This window comes from Pseudorca crassidens, chromosome 3, assembly GCF_039906515.1.
Source record: "Pseudorca crassidens isolate mPseCra1 chromosome 3, mPseCra1.hap1, whole genome shotgun sequence".
Classification (NCBI taxonomy): Eukaryota; Metazoa; Chordata; class Mammalia; order Artiodactyla; family Delphinidae; genus Pseudorca; species Pseudorca crassidens.
The window spans coordinates 62,678,885-62,692,229 of NC_090298.1; the positions used below are offsets into that span (position 1 = coordinate 62,678,885).

The 13,345-nt window shown below is 39.9% G+C and overlaps 1 protein-coding gene across 2 annotated transcripts in view; it reads right to left on the reverse strand.

Moving 5' to 3' along the window:
- ARSB (arylsulfatase B) overlaps positions 1 to 13,345 on the reverse strand; it is a 177,161-nt gene that overhangs the window by 131,706 nt on the left and 32,110 nt on the right. For both annotated transcript variants that reach the window (XM_067731076.1, XM_067731077.1), the window contains exon 4: positions 11,190 to 11,397. In XM_067731076.1, coding sequence (XP_067587177.1) covers positions 11,190 to 11,397 — 208 coding nt within the window. The remainder of the gene's footprint in view (positions 1 to 11,189; positions 11,398 to 13,345) is intronic.

Genomic DNA, 13,345 nt, shown 5'->3' on the forward strand with positions numbered 1-13,345 from the left:
TTGGCCATGCGGCCAAGGGCTAGAATGTTTGCCCCACCTCCCACTGGCAGTTTCGAGGAAACACAGCTCCTGCCTCAAGCTCTAGGTGAGGATTAGTGGGCAATTTTTGGTGAATGAATGGAGTTGATCTCCTTTAAAGAACTTTAAATTCTTCCATTAAATGATCAAGAGTGGAAACCTGAGATTTTGAACATTAAAAAAAAAAATCCATGAAATGAAATGTATTCTGTTCCATAATTTGCCCCATTTCTTTTAATATAAAAATGTTTTAAATTAGTAACCAGTTAAATTAAATAATTTTCCTTCTCTACATTCAAGCAAAATTAACATTCCAGGAGGACACATCCGTGGTTTTGGATGTCCCTTTGAACACCAGTGGGAAGGCTGGACTGGCCTGGTCACCACACCCAGAACACACCTTTGCTTCCCTCCCCCTGCTCATCTGCTCATGCCACTCTCCATGCCCCAGATGCCCCGCCCTCTCTTTCCATTCACCTGCTGATATTTATCCGTCGTTCACGCACAGTTTAATTTATACCCTAGCTTCTCATGAAGCCTCTGCTGCTGACCCTGATCCAGAGGCTGTCTTCCAAACTTCATCTTTCAGCTCCACTCACTTGACTTTGACCTGTGGCCTGTTGGTAGGTGGGTGTGTTGCTGGATCTCGAATGCAAGCACACTCCTCCACCTGCAAATATTTCCTGAGTTTTGTGCTAGGCACTGTGCTGGACTAGTGGCTCGACAGACTTTTTGTCACACTCCTTGAACTAAGTGATTTTCAGCCTGGAGATCAGGGAAAAAGCACAACTCCTTCTAGTGCATGCGTCAGAGACCCAGACACGGGAAAGGACTTCTCCAAGCCATGCACTTGCCTGGCCCCTGCCTCAGCCCCAAGGGAATGTGATACTTATGCCTCACATCTTTAGCTTCTGGTCTCTTCAGGACCAACACATTGTCCTAAATAAAATCGAGAGTCACGCATATTAACTGACTAATTCTTGTTGTCAGGAAGAAAATGATGACTCACGTGGTCAGGTGACCTGACCTCCCATGGTGATAGCGTGATGATCACAACCCGCCATAGATACCAATCATGCCCCTCCCTTCAGGGACTCCCCGATGTGAGCTGTATGTACTGCACACAGGGTACTTTTGGGAAGTGGATTTTCAACAGATCCCACCATTTAGCCTGCTCTATCACCTCTGGACTCGAGAAAGACCTTCTAACATCAAACATGACACCAAAGTGGGATTTTAAAGCAGCACCATAAAGCCAACATTCTTAGTCCAAACACAGTACTCTCTTCCTTCTTGTACACTGTTGACGAATATGTGTATGTCTGTGGATGTCAGAACGTGTTACCAGATCACAGGCTGTTTTGAAAACAGATATAGCTTTGGGTTTTGTTGGTAGTCTCCACAGAAGTGAATGCCATTTTTAATGTTTGCTAAGTTTTTTGAAGCCATTTTTCTTTTTTAAAAACTCTTCCCAAATAAGAAAGTGTTCTGGAGTAGAGACGATAAAGGAACAAATCACTGTACTTGGCACAGTCAACCTAGGAGAGGCTGATTAAGTGTGGACCATACTGTGAAAGAAAAATAGGAAAGAGATCATAGAGACCACAGTTGGTTAAGGGTGACAGCCGCTAGAAAGGAACAAACCCGTGGTGCCAATAATCTCTGAAATATTTTCTCATTAAGGACACATGAAAAAAGAACCTCCACTAGGTTAAGGATTATTCTGTAAGAAAGGAACACGCCTGGAAGGCAGATTTCTGTATACAGTGTTTTGTTGATGCTTGGTACCTAACTGCCAAAGTCAGCAAGAGACGCGATGGGGATTTTTTCAAATATATCATTATTATTGTTTTTAGGCCTGGCCAGGGGAATCTCATGCTTCTGAAAGCAAAGGATGAGCAGCCTTTTAGAGGCCAAGCACAGCAGGGCTATCTCCCACAAAGAGCTTCGGCCCTGGTTCCCAGGCCCTCCTTAGAAGAGCAAGTCTCCTTAAGCTCCTGGGAAGGAGGGAGACGGCAGCCTTTCCTCAGCTGCCTAACAGGGGGCCTCAGATCAAGTCGGAAAACCACAGCAATCACTTTATAAACCCAAAGTGGAGAGGAATCTGGGACAGAATGCCGGCACAAGCTAGCCCTGGAATGCTCCAATATTGGAGCAAATGCCTTGTTTCAAATATATTCCACACACATGCAACAGCAGTTACCACTGCCTCGAGGAGAACCCCACACATGGAGAGTAAAATCGGGAAGAATCAGATTGTTTGGGTTCTTTAGTAGCTAAGTCACCCTCATTTTTTTGTTTTCTTAAAAAAAACTACCACACAGTCAATCCCCATGACATTCTGGCAGACAGGAGTATAAACAATATACAGCTTTTGTTTGTCAACTGAAAATACTGGTTCCTAAACTTTCATCTTCCACTTATAATTAATGGCATTGATTTTTTAAAATTCCAGGCACAAAACACCTGAAACACAATCTATTTTCTGCTATTTCAGAAACTAATAATTCCTAGGCCATTCAGTCCCCTCTTTCATCCTCTGGTTGCCTACTGTGTATTTGCGTCTATAACTGGGGTGACCTGACGTTACTTCAGCCCCTTCCTCCTGCTGTGACTGTGGTTCCCACGTGATTATTTTTATGTAGAACCTCCTTTTCACCTTGCTTCATCCTCCAGTGCAGCCTGTCCAGCCTAACACTCCCCTGGCCTCCACAGGGACTTTTGGCTCTAAGGAGCTCTGTGAGAAATGTACAATATAAGAAATGGACCCATCTTAAGTGTGACCTTTAAAATGGAGTGCAAAACAAGAGGCAAAAGTAAACCCAAACAAATTGGAAAGCTTATAATTTAGTCAATAAGTATGCTCAGTTCAATATATATTTTCCATTAAGTATAAACTCAGGGAAAGGCCATTTCTCATAGAAGTGTGAAAGTAAAGATTATTTCATGTTTCTCATGCTAAGAAATCCATAACATCAATAATACAATATTATATTATAGTATATAAGTAGAATTATGATAAAACACGGAAGATCTGATAAACATAGGCATTGAGAAGCATCTTTGCCTTAGACTCTGGGCTTGTTGATTCAATGGTTTGTCACAGAGAATACAAATGCAAGACTTCGTTCTGGGGGCCTCTAAAATGTATTGATTATTATTTTCTCTCAATAAAATAATCAACAAATCCGTATGCATTACTGCCTATTACTAATAAAACATTAAAAGTGATCCAACATGCTTTTAGCATGGACATTCACATGAAAATTCTGAAGAGGTGAAATGGGTTAACGACCTCTGGCTAGGGAGAAGATGGTCCTCGTCTTGTAGTTTTGAGCTATGTGTTGTTATTCCCCTCTATGGTGAAAAAAGCACTATTTGCAAAGAGAAAGCCAGTGTGGATCCACTACATCACTTATTCACTTAACAGGTTTTCCTTAGCTTTGTCAGAAATGCATTTAAGAGTTTGAAGAACTTAGTGAGACTGATTTGTCAGCATCAAATTACTTTGTTCCTGGCACAGAATTTCTATAATATTTATAAGTCTGCCAACTGCCTAATAAGTACATTTAAACTGTGAAGGAGTTCTCCATTTGTTGGTACCAGTTTTGAAGGGAATTCAACATATGAGGGAGAAAGGGACATAAGATTTAGGGGAATTAGTTAAGAATCTTTATAGCTCTAAGATATTAAATCACACATAATTTTATGAAAGATAATCAGATAACAAATGTTAAAAGTCTAGGCTCTGGAATAAATTCCTCTGTTTGTTCAGGTAGAGATGTGTGATTGAACAGGATCTGGTCAGGGTTCCTCTATGGTGGTGCTGCTGGGTTCTGTCTGTCTCTCTCTATTCTTCATTAGGTAAATTCCCAGGGTTTGAATAAGGTACCCTAGATCAAAAGTTCTCAAATTTCTCTATACAGAAGAATCACCTGGATTACTGTTAAAAATGAAGATTCCTGGGCCCAGATCCCAGGGTTTCTGATTTCATTCACTTAGGTTCTGATTTAGTAAGTCTGTAATAGAGTCTGAGAAACTGTATTTTTAAAAACCGAGATGAAATTCACATAACCTAAAATTAACCATTTTAGTGTGTCCAGTTCAGTAACCTTTAGTACATCCACAATGTTGTGCAGCCGTCACCTCAGCAAGTGCATTTTTAACAAACACTCCACTGCTGCAAGTGGTTCCCAGCTGGCACACTGAGTTACCACCTTAAGTGCTCAGATGGTGATGACAAGGGATGAGGAAGCCTCATGGGTCTCCTGCAGATTATAAAAGAAGATTTTTTTAAAAGTGTCTTCAAACATCTGCACCTACAAAATATATGCCTTTACCTCTCCCTTTCACTAAATATAAGTGTGATACCAAGAAGCTAGTATATGTCAGGGTTTTCTAAACTACTGGGTTCAACAGTTATTTGGATGCACTCAGTATTTTTATGCTTGTGAAAAAGAGCAGTGCCAAGTGAAGTAAAGTGAGAAAACTGGAAAAAATGAATCACCATTCCATAACCAGCCAGTTCCAGGGCTTGTTTCCTTGGGTTTTAATCACATTATTATAGCACGTTATTAAATTCAACTTCAGGCAATGAAATTGTCAATAAACACAGAAAAAGTCTCCAGAGGAAATTAGGTTTGTCCTTATAGTCAAACTCTCCTCTAAATGTAAGTGAAAATGGTTATTCTGATAAGAGTTAATATAAACATATAATAGCTGCAGGAAGATGTTGAGATCAATCGTTGTCTTCTCTTCAAGGTTTTAGACTCAGTTTTCCTAGTCTTAATTCATGATCAAGTTGCTCCAGAGTTGGCTCTAAGTTTAGCTCATTTTACTCACGGTTAGACTTCTGTGAAGATTCCTGGAGTTTAGCAACTATAAAGCTCAGCTGCGGTGATAAGAGCCCAGGTTAAAACGGTATCTTCCTAATGGCCGTTAGTGCTGCTTCTCTTAACCAATACTCTGCTAAAATTACATAGACATAGGATAAGATGAATAACATCACGTTGTGATGAGTTAGAATAAGATGAAACTTCATTACAATGCGAGAAACCAGGACTCACAGACAATCTGTAATGTCAGAGAGAACCCTGGAGAAATTTCCATAAGCTGTAGGGCTGGAGAAGCTGAGCTGAAGAAACGAGGGCTGGTCTACCCTCTCTGCCTCGACATGGAACCACTCGCCTACCTGAAAAGAGGCAGGAAGGCAGCTCAGGAGGGGACAGTGCTCATATCTGACATGACCAGAGCATTACTACCTCTTCAACTTCCTATCTGCAGTGAGAGATCACAACTCCCAGAGAACAGTGGGCAGAAGAAAGGGCCTGGCAGTGGGACACACTGCCCTGGCAAATGCCCCCCTAAGTAAAGCCCTGAAGGTGTGGAGACAGGAAGAATCTGCTAGCCATGCCGAAGAAGCAGCCCGAAGATAAGAAAATGTTAAGTAGGTCAGTCAGGTCCACTGGAGTGTAGGACACTCAATGCCTAAAGGCCACTGGGAAACGAGTGAGCTGTGTGCATCAACCTGACCCCAAGCTATAGATCTGAGAAGGAATTAACCAGGGGACAGTGACCAGAGGCCAAGAGATGGCCACACACTCTGGGCGGATAGGTCCTCGACTGCTTACACTCAGAGGAAGAGTATACAGCTGGAAATGATTGACTATGGAAATGATGAGTTTAGAAAAGTTCTATTTGGAAAGATTCAGGAAAATCATGGGTTTGATGGATAGAAGTGTAGAAAGCCAAAAAGTAGAGATTAGGGACAATGGGATGAGACAGAAGGAAAAGAGGAGATGTACAAGCACAGCTGATTAGGTTTAACAGGGACTGACCCCAAGTTGATCTGAGTTTGAATTCTCCTCTTCCCTCTATTAGATGTATGGCTCTTAGTCTGTTCGGCAGCTATAACAGAATACCATGGACTGGGTGGCTTATAAACAACAGAAATTTATTTCTCACAGTTCTGGAAGCTGGGAAGTTCAAGGCCAAGGCACCAGTATAGTCACCTTCTGGTGAGAATCCTCTCCTGGTTCACAGCCAATATCTTCTCACTGTGTCCTCACACGGAGGAAGGGGCTAGAGATCTCTCTGGTGTCTCTTTTGTAAAAGCACTAATTCCATTCATGAGGGGTCCTCCCTCATGACCTAATTACCTCCCAAGGGCCCCCACCTTCCAACACCACCACATATGAATTTGGGGGGAACACAAACATTCAGACCATAGCAGTAGACTTGGGCAAATCACTTAACCTCTTTAAATTTTGGTTTCTTCTTCTTTTTTTTTTTTTTTGTGGTACGCGGGCCTCTCACTGTTGTGGCCTCTCCCGTTGCGGAGCACAGGCTCCGGACGCGCAGGCTCAGTGGTCATGGCTCACGGGCCCAGCCACTCCGCGGCATGTGGGATCCTCCCGGACCGGGGCACGAACCCCTGTCCCCTGCATCGGCAGGCGGACTCTCAACCACTGCGCCACCAGGGAAGCCCGGTTTCTTCATTTTTAAAGTAGGGATAAAGAAACCCATTTCACAATGCTACTTGGAACTTTAATGATTAAAACATGATTAACAATGAGAACGTATAGGAAAAGCACTAGAACGGCCTGGGATGCAGTAAATATTTAATAACCAGTAGTCATTATTATTACTAACAAACTTAAAAGAAAAAAGAACTGATTGAGGCAAAGAAAGGATTGCAAAGATGCTAAAAATACTATCAATAGTAATCTCCACTGGAGATATTAAAGAGCAGCATTAAAACTGCACAAATGTCTAACTGGTAATGCAAAAGAGCTCCAGCAGACTGAGAAAAAGGATGAAAAACGGAAACTGATGAAAGAAAAGCTGAGTCAGTAATTCCACCTACTAATTAAAGCCATTTTTGAGAATTAAATCCAACAGAACAAAAGCAATAAGCTAAAATATGAACAAGGAAGACTTCCTGGAGTGAAAAATAATCTCAGCATGCAGATCAAAGGGCTCACTGTATTTCAGGCAAAATTAATTTAAAAATATTTTAAAGACCCACACCCCTAGATATAATTAAGCAAAAAATTTAAACTATGGAGATAATTTTTTTAAGCCTCCTAAAACGGTTCCAGGGACCAGCTTACCAGAGGGATCTTTCAAACAATCTGCAAAGTGTTCCAGAGCATAGAAAAAGATGGAAAAACTTCCAAAGTATTTTACGACATGTGTGTAACCAATACAACAAAACCCAACAGGGAGAAAAGAAACCACCTACTCCACTTTTACTTTTAAATCAATGCAAATCTTCTAAATAAAACCCTAGCCAACTGAATCCAGCAGTATAATTAAAATACATACACACTATAAAGTTGGATTTAGCTCAACAAAGCAAAGATGGTCCAAGACTAATATATCTATTAATATATCAAACTGTCAGAATAGGGCAACCCAATTATAAGGTAATTCCCATTTTCTCAGTGTAAAGCTCCAAAAATTATTTTTGCCGACTTGAATAAGTATTATGGGTATTTATGAAATAGTCAACTATCTATTTAAAATATGTCTATGTATAAACATGTGAAATCATATAATAAAAGAGATATACAGATCTTAAAATATTGTTTTCCACCCCCACTTATTATGAAAAAACCTCTCCCCATGCACACTTGACATCAGTATCTGTTGTCACAGGAGCCACCCTGAGACGTTTAACAGTTTTCCAGAGCTACGATTTTCACTTCTGTCTGAGTACTTCTCAGTCTATGTATGATACATCAATCCACGTATACGTTCATTTCAGGATATAATTTATCCTTAAATTGTATAATTGTGATATCTACAACAAAGGCTTGTTTCACAAACTTACAACTTCCAATTCTTGAAACAGTGAGGTCATTTCCCAGGAATAATTACTAAATCAGTATTAAACGTCTTGGACTCCTTTTTAATTGATTCTTTCCAGTGACCTCTATAAGCATTCAATACCAGCACTGATCAAAGTGCTTTACCAGGCTGTTCAAAATAAAGGAAATTGAAAACGACTCTCGGACTATGAGAGAACTTGTAAGGACTTAAGTATAAGATATTGCCCTCTTTTCTGAAGGGTAAGTTTTTTGGGGAAAACATATGTTATCTATACTCAACCTTTTTCACAGCGGGACACACTTAGAAAATTATAGTATTTGTATAGCACTAAAGCAACTGAAAAAGGATGGTCAGGGTGGATGCTATCCCGGCCCTGCCGAGGCTTCTCAACAAATCAAAATTGCAGCACACCTCGGGGAAAGCACTGCTATATCTTGAGGTCCAGTAAGAACTTCCAGATCATCGTGTCAGAGGCAGAAAGGGTGACACCTCACTCTGCCTGGCTGAGTGACCTTAGGCAAGTTACTTAGTCTCTTTGTGCTTCAGTTCTCACATCTGCAAGATGGGATAATAAGAGTCCCCAGAGAATTACTGTGAGGATTAACTGAACTTATTCATGTAAAGCACTTAGAACCATGTCCCACACATGGTAAGTACTCAGTAAATGCTACGTTCCATAACCATGCCTAATTACAAGCAAAACAAAACAAAACAACTCTTTTAAAAATCTATAAGTAGAATACCCAGATTAATTCCTCAACGTGTCCCCTCATACTTCTCACACAGTCACTTTACAGTAAAACTTACCAGATGACAAGTCCTGACCTCACCCTTCGAGTTTCCAATCAAATTTTTGGGTTTTAGCCAAGGATCACTAGGGGTCTGAAAAAGCCTCCTTCATGAAAGACAGACCAAAACAAAGATACAAATGACCTTAGAAGAGAAAGAGACAAAGTTGGGAGTACAAGCAAACTTAAAAATATATACAATATTGTGAAGCAACTATACTCTGACAAAAATTTTTTAAAAAGTAAAAAAAAATACATGTATGTGTATACCTAATACACACATATATGTATAGGTATAAACATACCTACATACACATTCACATTCACATATATATTATACAAAATTAATGGTTAAGAGCACAGGCTTTGGAGAAATAAATTATTACATTTATAAAATAAAAACAAACTTTACAAAAAAGGAGTTATCAGAAAACAGGAAAGAGTTTTTGACAATTAAAAAATACGGTGGTTGCTGCGACTGGGCATATGCCCTGAGAAAAACATAATTCAAAAAGATACATGTACCCCAGAGACTTTCCTGGTGGCGCAGTGGTTGAGAAACCGCTGGCCAATGCAGGGGACATGTGTTCGATCCCTGATCCAGGAAGATCCCACATGCTGCGGAGCAACTAAGCCTGTGCACCACAACTACTGAGCCTGCGCTCTAGAGCCCACAAGCCACAACTACTTAGCTCGCGCACCACAACTACTGAAGCCCATGCACCCTACAGCCAGCACGCCACAACTACTGAGCCTGCGTGCTGCAACTACTGAGCCCACATGCTACAACTACTGAAGCCCGCACGCCTAGAGCCTGTGCTCCACAACAAGAGAAGCCACAGCAACGAGAAGCCCGGGCACCGCAACGAAGAGGAGCCCCGCTGGCCGTAACTAGAGAAAGCCCACGTGCAGCAACAAAGACCCAATGCAGCCAAAAATAAATAAATAAATAAATAATAAAATAAAAAACAAAAAAATATACATGTACCCCAATGTTCATTGCAGCACTATTTACAATAGCCAGGATATGGAAACAACCTAAATGTCCATCTACAGATGAATGGATAAAGAAGATGTGGTACGTATATACAATGGAATATTACCAGACATAAAAAGTAATGAAATTGGGTCATTTGTAGTGATGTGGATGAACCTAGAGTCTGTCATAAAGAGTGAAGTAAGTCAGAAAGAGAAAAATGAATATCGTATATTAACGCATATATATGGAATCTAGAAAAATGGTACCGATGAACATATTTGCAGGGCAGGAAAAGAGACGCAGAGGTAGAGAACGGACTTGTGGACACAGGCGGGGAAGGGAAGGGTGAGACGAATTGAGAGAGTAGCATTGACATATATACACTACCATGTGTAAAACAGATAGCTAGTGAGAAGCTGCTGCATAGCACAGGGAGCTCAGCTCGGTGCTCTGTGATGACCTAGAGGGGTGGGATGGCAGCGGGGTGGGAGGGAGGCTCAAGGGAGGGGATATACGTATACATATAGTTGATTCACTTTGCTCTATAGCAGAAACTAACACAACACTGTAAAGCAATTATGCTCCAATAAAAAAATAAAATAGACTTGAAAAAAATGGCAGTTGCAATGAATTCAATAGAATGATTAGAGAATAATGATAAGGAAATTTCCCAAGTAGTAGAAGAAAAAGAAATAGGGGAGGAAAAAAACCTAGAAAATTAGGGGATTGACCCAATACCCAAATTACAGGAGTTTTGTACAGAGAGAATAGGAGAAAGGAGGGATGGAGGGCCAAACAATTCTGAAATAAAGAACACAAGGAAATTTCCCATAACAAAAGGATCTGCATTTTCAGATGGAAAGTGCTCTCTGAATACTCAGCATAATGAATAAACCGCGATCTACACCCAAAGCACATCATAGGGAAATTTTAGAAAACTATGTCTAATGAGAAGGGGGAAAAAACCACATATATATAACAGATTAGGAATCAGAATGACATTGCCATAATGAAAATGATTTTTCAAAAAATTTTTCTCCCTCCTTTTGTTTTTTCTATAATCAGTGATATATGACTTTATTGTCAGAAAATTTTAATATAAAAGAATCTATACTTGGAGACTCTAGCCTAGATTTAAATGGTTCCATTTCTTAAGTGTCTTCATAACGTCACCATCTGCCTCTGCACTGATACAGAGACCCCTCTAGTCAGCGGAAGTCCTCTTCATAGAGGATGCCTGGGCTGTAGACATTGTTGGGAACAAGTCAGTCCAGGGATTCACTGCCCAGCTGCCCTGCATAGGAGTGTTGCCCACTCATACTTACTCAGTTACTGAGAGCTTGTTTTCAAGCATACTCCCAGAATATTTTGATATCTGAAGGAAGACAGAAGGCTCATAATTCTTTTTCCTTAGATACATTTTTCTATCCATTATTATGATGTCTCCACTCTTGCAGTTAGCATTTATTTTAATAAGGAACTGCTAAATGCTCCAATTTATCTTCATTCCATTTATTGAATACTATGTCCTAGGCTCTGCCAAGAGATGATTTTCCTATCGACGGACTTACCTGTGGAGAAGATGAACACCGTGTTGTTCCAGAGCCCACGGCTCTTTAAGGCTGTGGTGACATTTCCCACTGCTTCATCCATAAGGGACACCATTCCTGCATAGTAATGCCTATTCTTATCTTGGATAAAGTCGTATGGCTTCAGGTATTCCTCGGGGACCTGAAGGGGCTCGTGGACAGACTGGAGAGCAAGGTAGAGAAACAGAGGCTGGAAAGAGAGTTTGTGCAAATCAGTTAAGAGGGCTTGGAAGTATTAAATATATAGAGAGAAGCCCAGATTTATCAGTTAATAAAAGTAATATTCAGACAACCCACAAACTGGGTTAGAAATATTTGTAAGTCATATATCAGATAAGGGACTTGTATCTAGAATATATTAAGAACGCTTACAACTCAATAATAAAACTCAATTAACCCAGCTACAAAATGGGCAAAGAATCTGAATAGATGTCTCTCCAAAGGAGATATACAAATGGCCAACAAGCACATGAAAAGATGCTCTGCATCATTAGTCATTAGGGAAATGCAAATAAAAACCACACTGACATACCACTTCACACCCACTAGGAGGGTTATAATTTTAAAAATGGAAAATCAGAAGTGTTGGTGAGGATGTGGAAAAACTGAAACCCTCATTCATTGCTGATGGGGATGTAAAGTGGTGCAGCCAGTTTGAAAAACAACTTGGCAGTTCCTGAAATTGTTAAAGATATAGTTACCATATGAGTCAGCATTTCCATCCCTAGAAAAACAAAAGCATAAATCCACACGAAAACTTGTACATGGATGATCACAGTGGCATTATTCATAATAGCCCAAAAGTGGAAACAACTAAATGTCCACCGGTTGATGAATGGATTAACAAAATGTGGTATATTTTCAGCAATAGACAGCAATAAAAGGAATATGTTGCAGCCGTAAAAAGGAATGAAGTACTGACACATCCTACAACATAGATGCACCTTGAAAACTTTATGTTAAGTGACAGAAACCAATCACAAAGATCACGTTTTGTATGATTCCATTCATATAAAATGTCCAGAATAGGCAAATCTATGGAAACAGAAAGTAGATTAGTGGTTGCCTGAAGCTGTAGGGAGTTGTGGGTGAGAGGAGGGATGAGTGACTTCTAACAGGTACAAGACTTCTTTTGGGGGCGGTGAAAATGTTCTAAACTTAGACTGTGGTGATGGTCGCACAACTCTGTGAATTTACTATTGAATTGTGTACTTTAAATGGGTGAATTTTATGAAAATAAAATCTTGAGTTCTAAAATGGCCTAGAAAGCTCTGATCCAAACAAATAATAATAATAATACCAATAATTCTGTCTCATGTAATACTCAAAACCACCTTGCTACACCCATTTTACAGGTAAGTTAACTGAGGCTTAGAAAGGTTATATGACTTGCACAAGTTCGTATTAATTGCAGAGCAATTTCCTATTGGAAACCCTGCTATTGCAGTGTGGCTATGTCCCAATAGATGGGTTGGCTTTCTGCTTTAGCTGAAAAATAAGTTACCACCTTTTAGGAGAGGTTTAAGGATTGTTTATATTTTTAGAAGAAAACAAGTGAACACCATGCCTTGCTAGTCTTTGATCTAGGACCAAACATAAGGCCAATTTAATTCCTGGAAACTAAGGAGTATGATACATTGATTCATTTCACCTCTTACCCAATTTACAGAATTTAATGTTAATGATATTCTGCGTCAGCCTCTTCCTCTTAATGAGTCTTTCTGAAGGCTCTCTTCACTGTGCTCCTATAGAATTCTTTAATGAATTGAAAACCCTCAAAGAGACAACAACTGGCTCAACCCAAGAGTAAAAACCTAATTCTGTTGGAGTATTTGAGGCATTTAAATCTCATAAAGGAATGGGGAAAAGTTAGAATGCAGACTGGGAGGTGGGCTCATATTTCATTCATTACTGTTGATAAATTGTTTTAAATTACATATTACACATCACTGTGATACAGTAATGGGTATACACATATAGAACTCAAATAGACACCCAAGACAGTATTTTTAGTTCAGATCTTTGGAACTTAGAAACACCTTTGCCCAAAAATCAAAATGTTCAAAATGGCTGTTCAATATCAACGACATCACTTTAAAACCTATTTTACTAAGGAGGCAGGTGATGGAATAAAAACC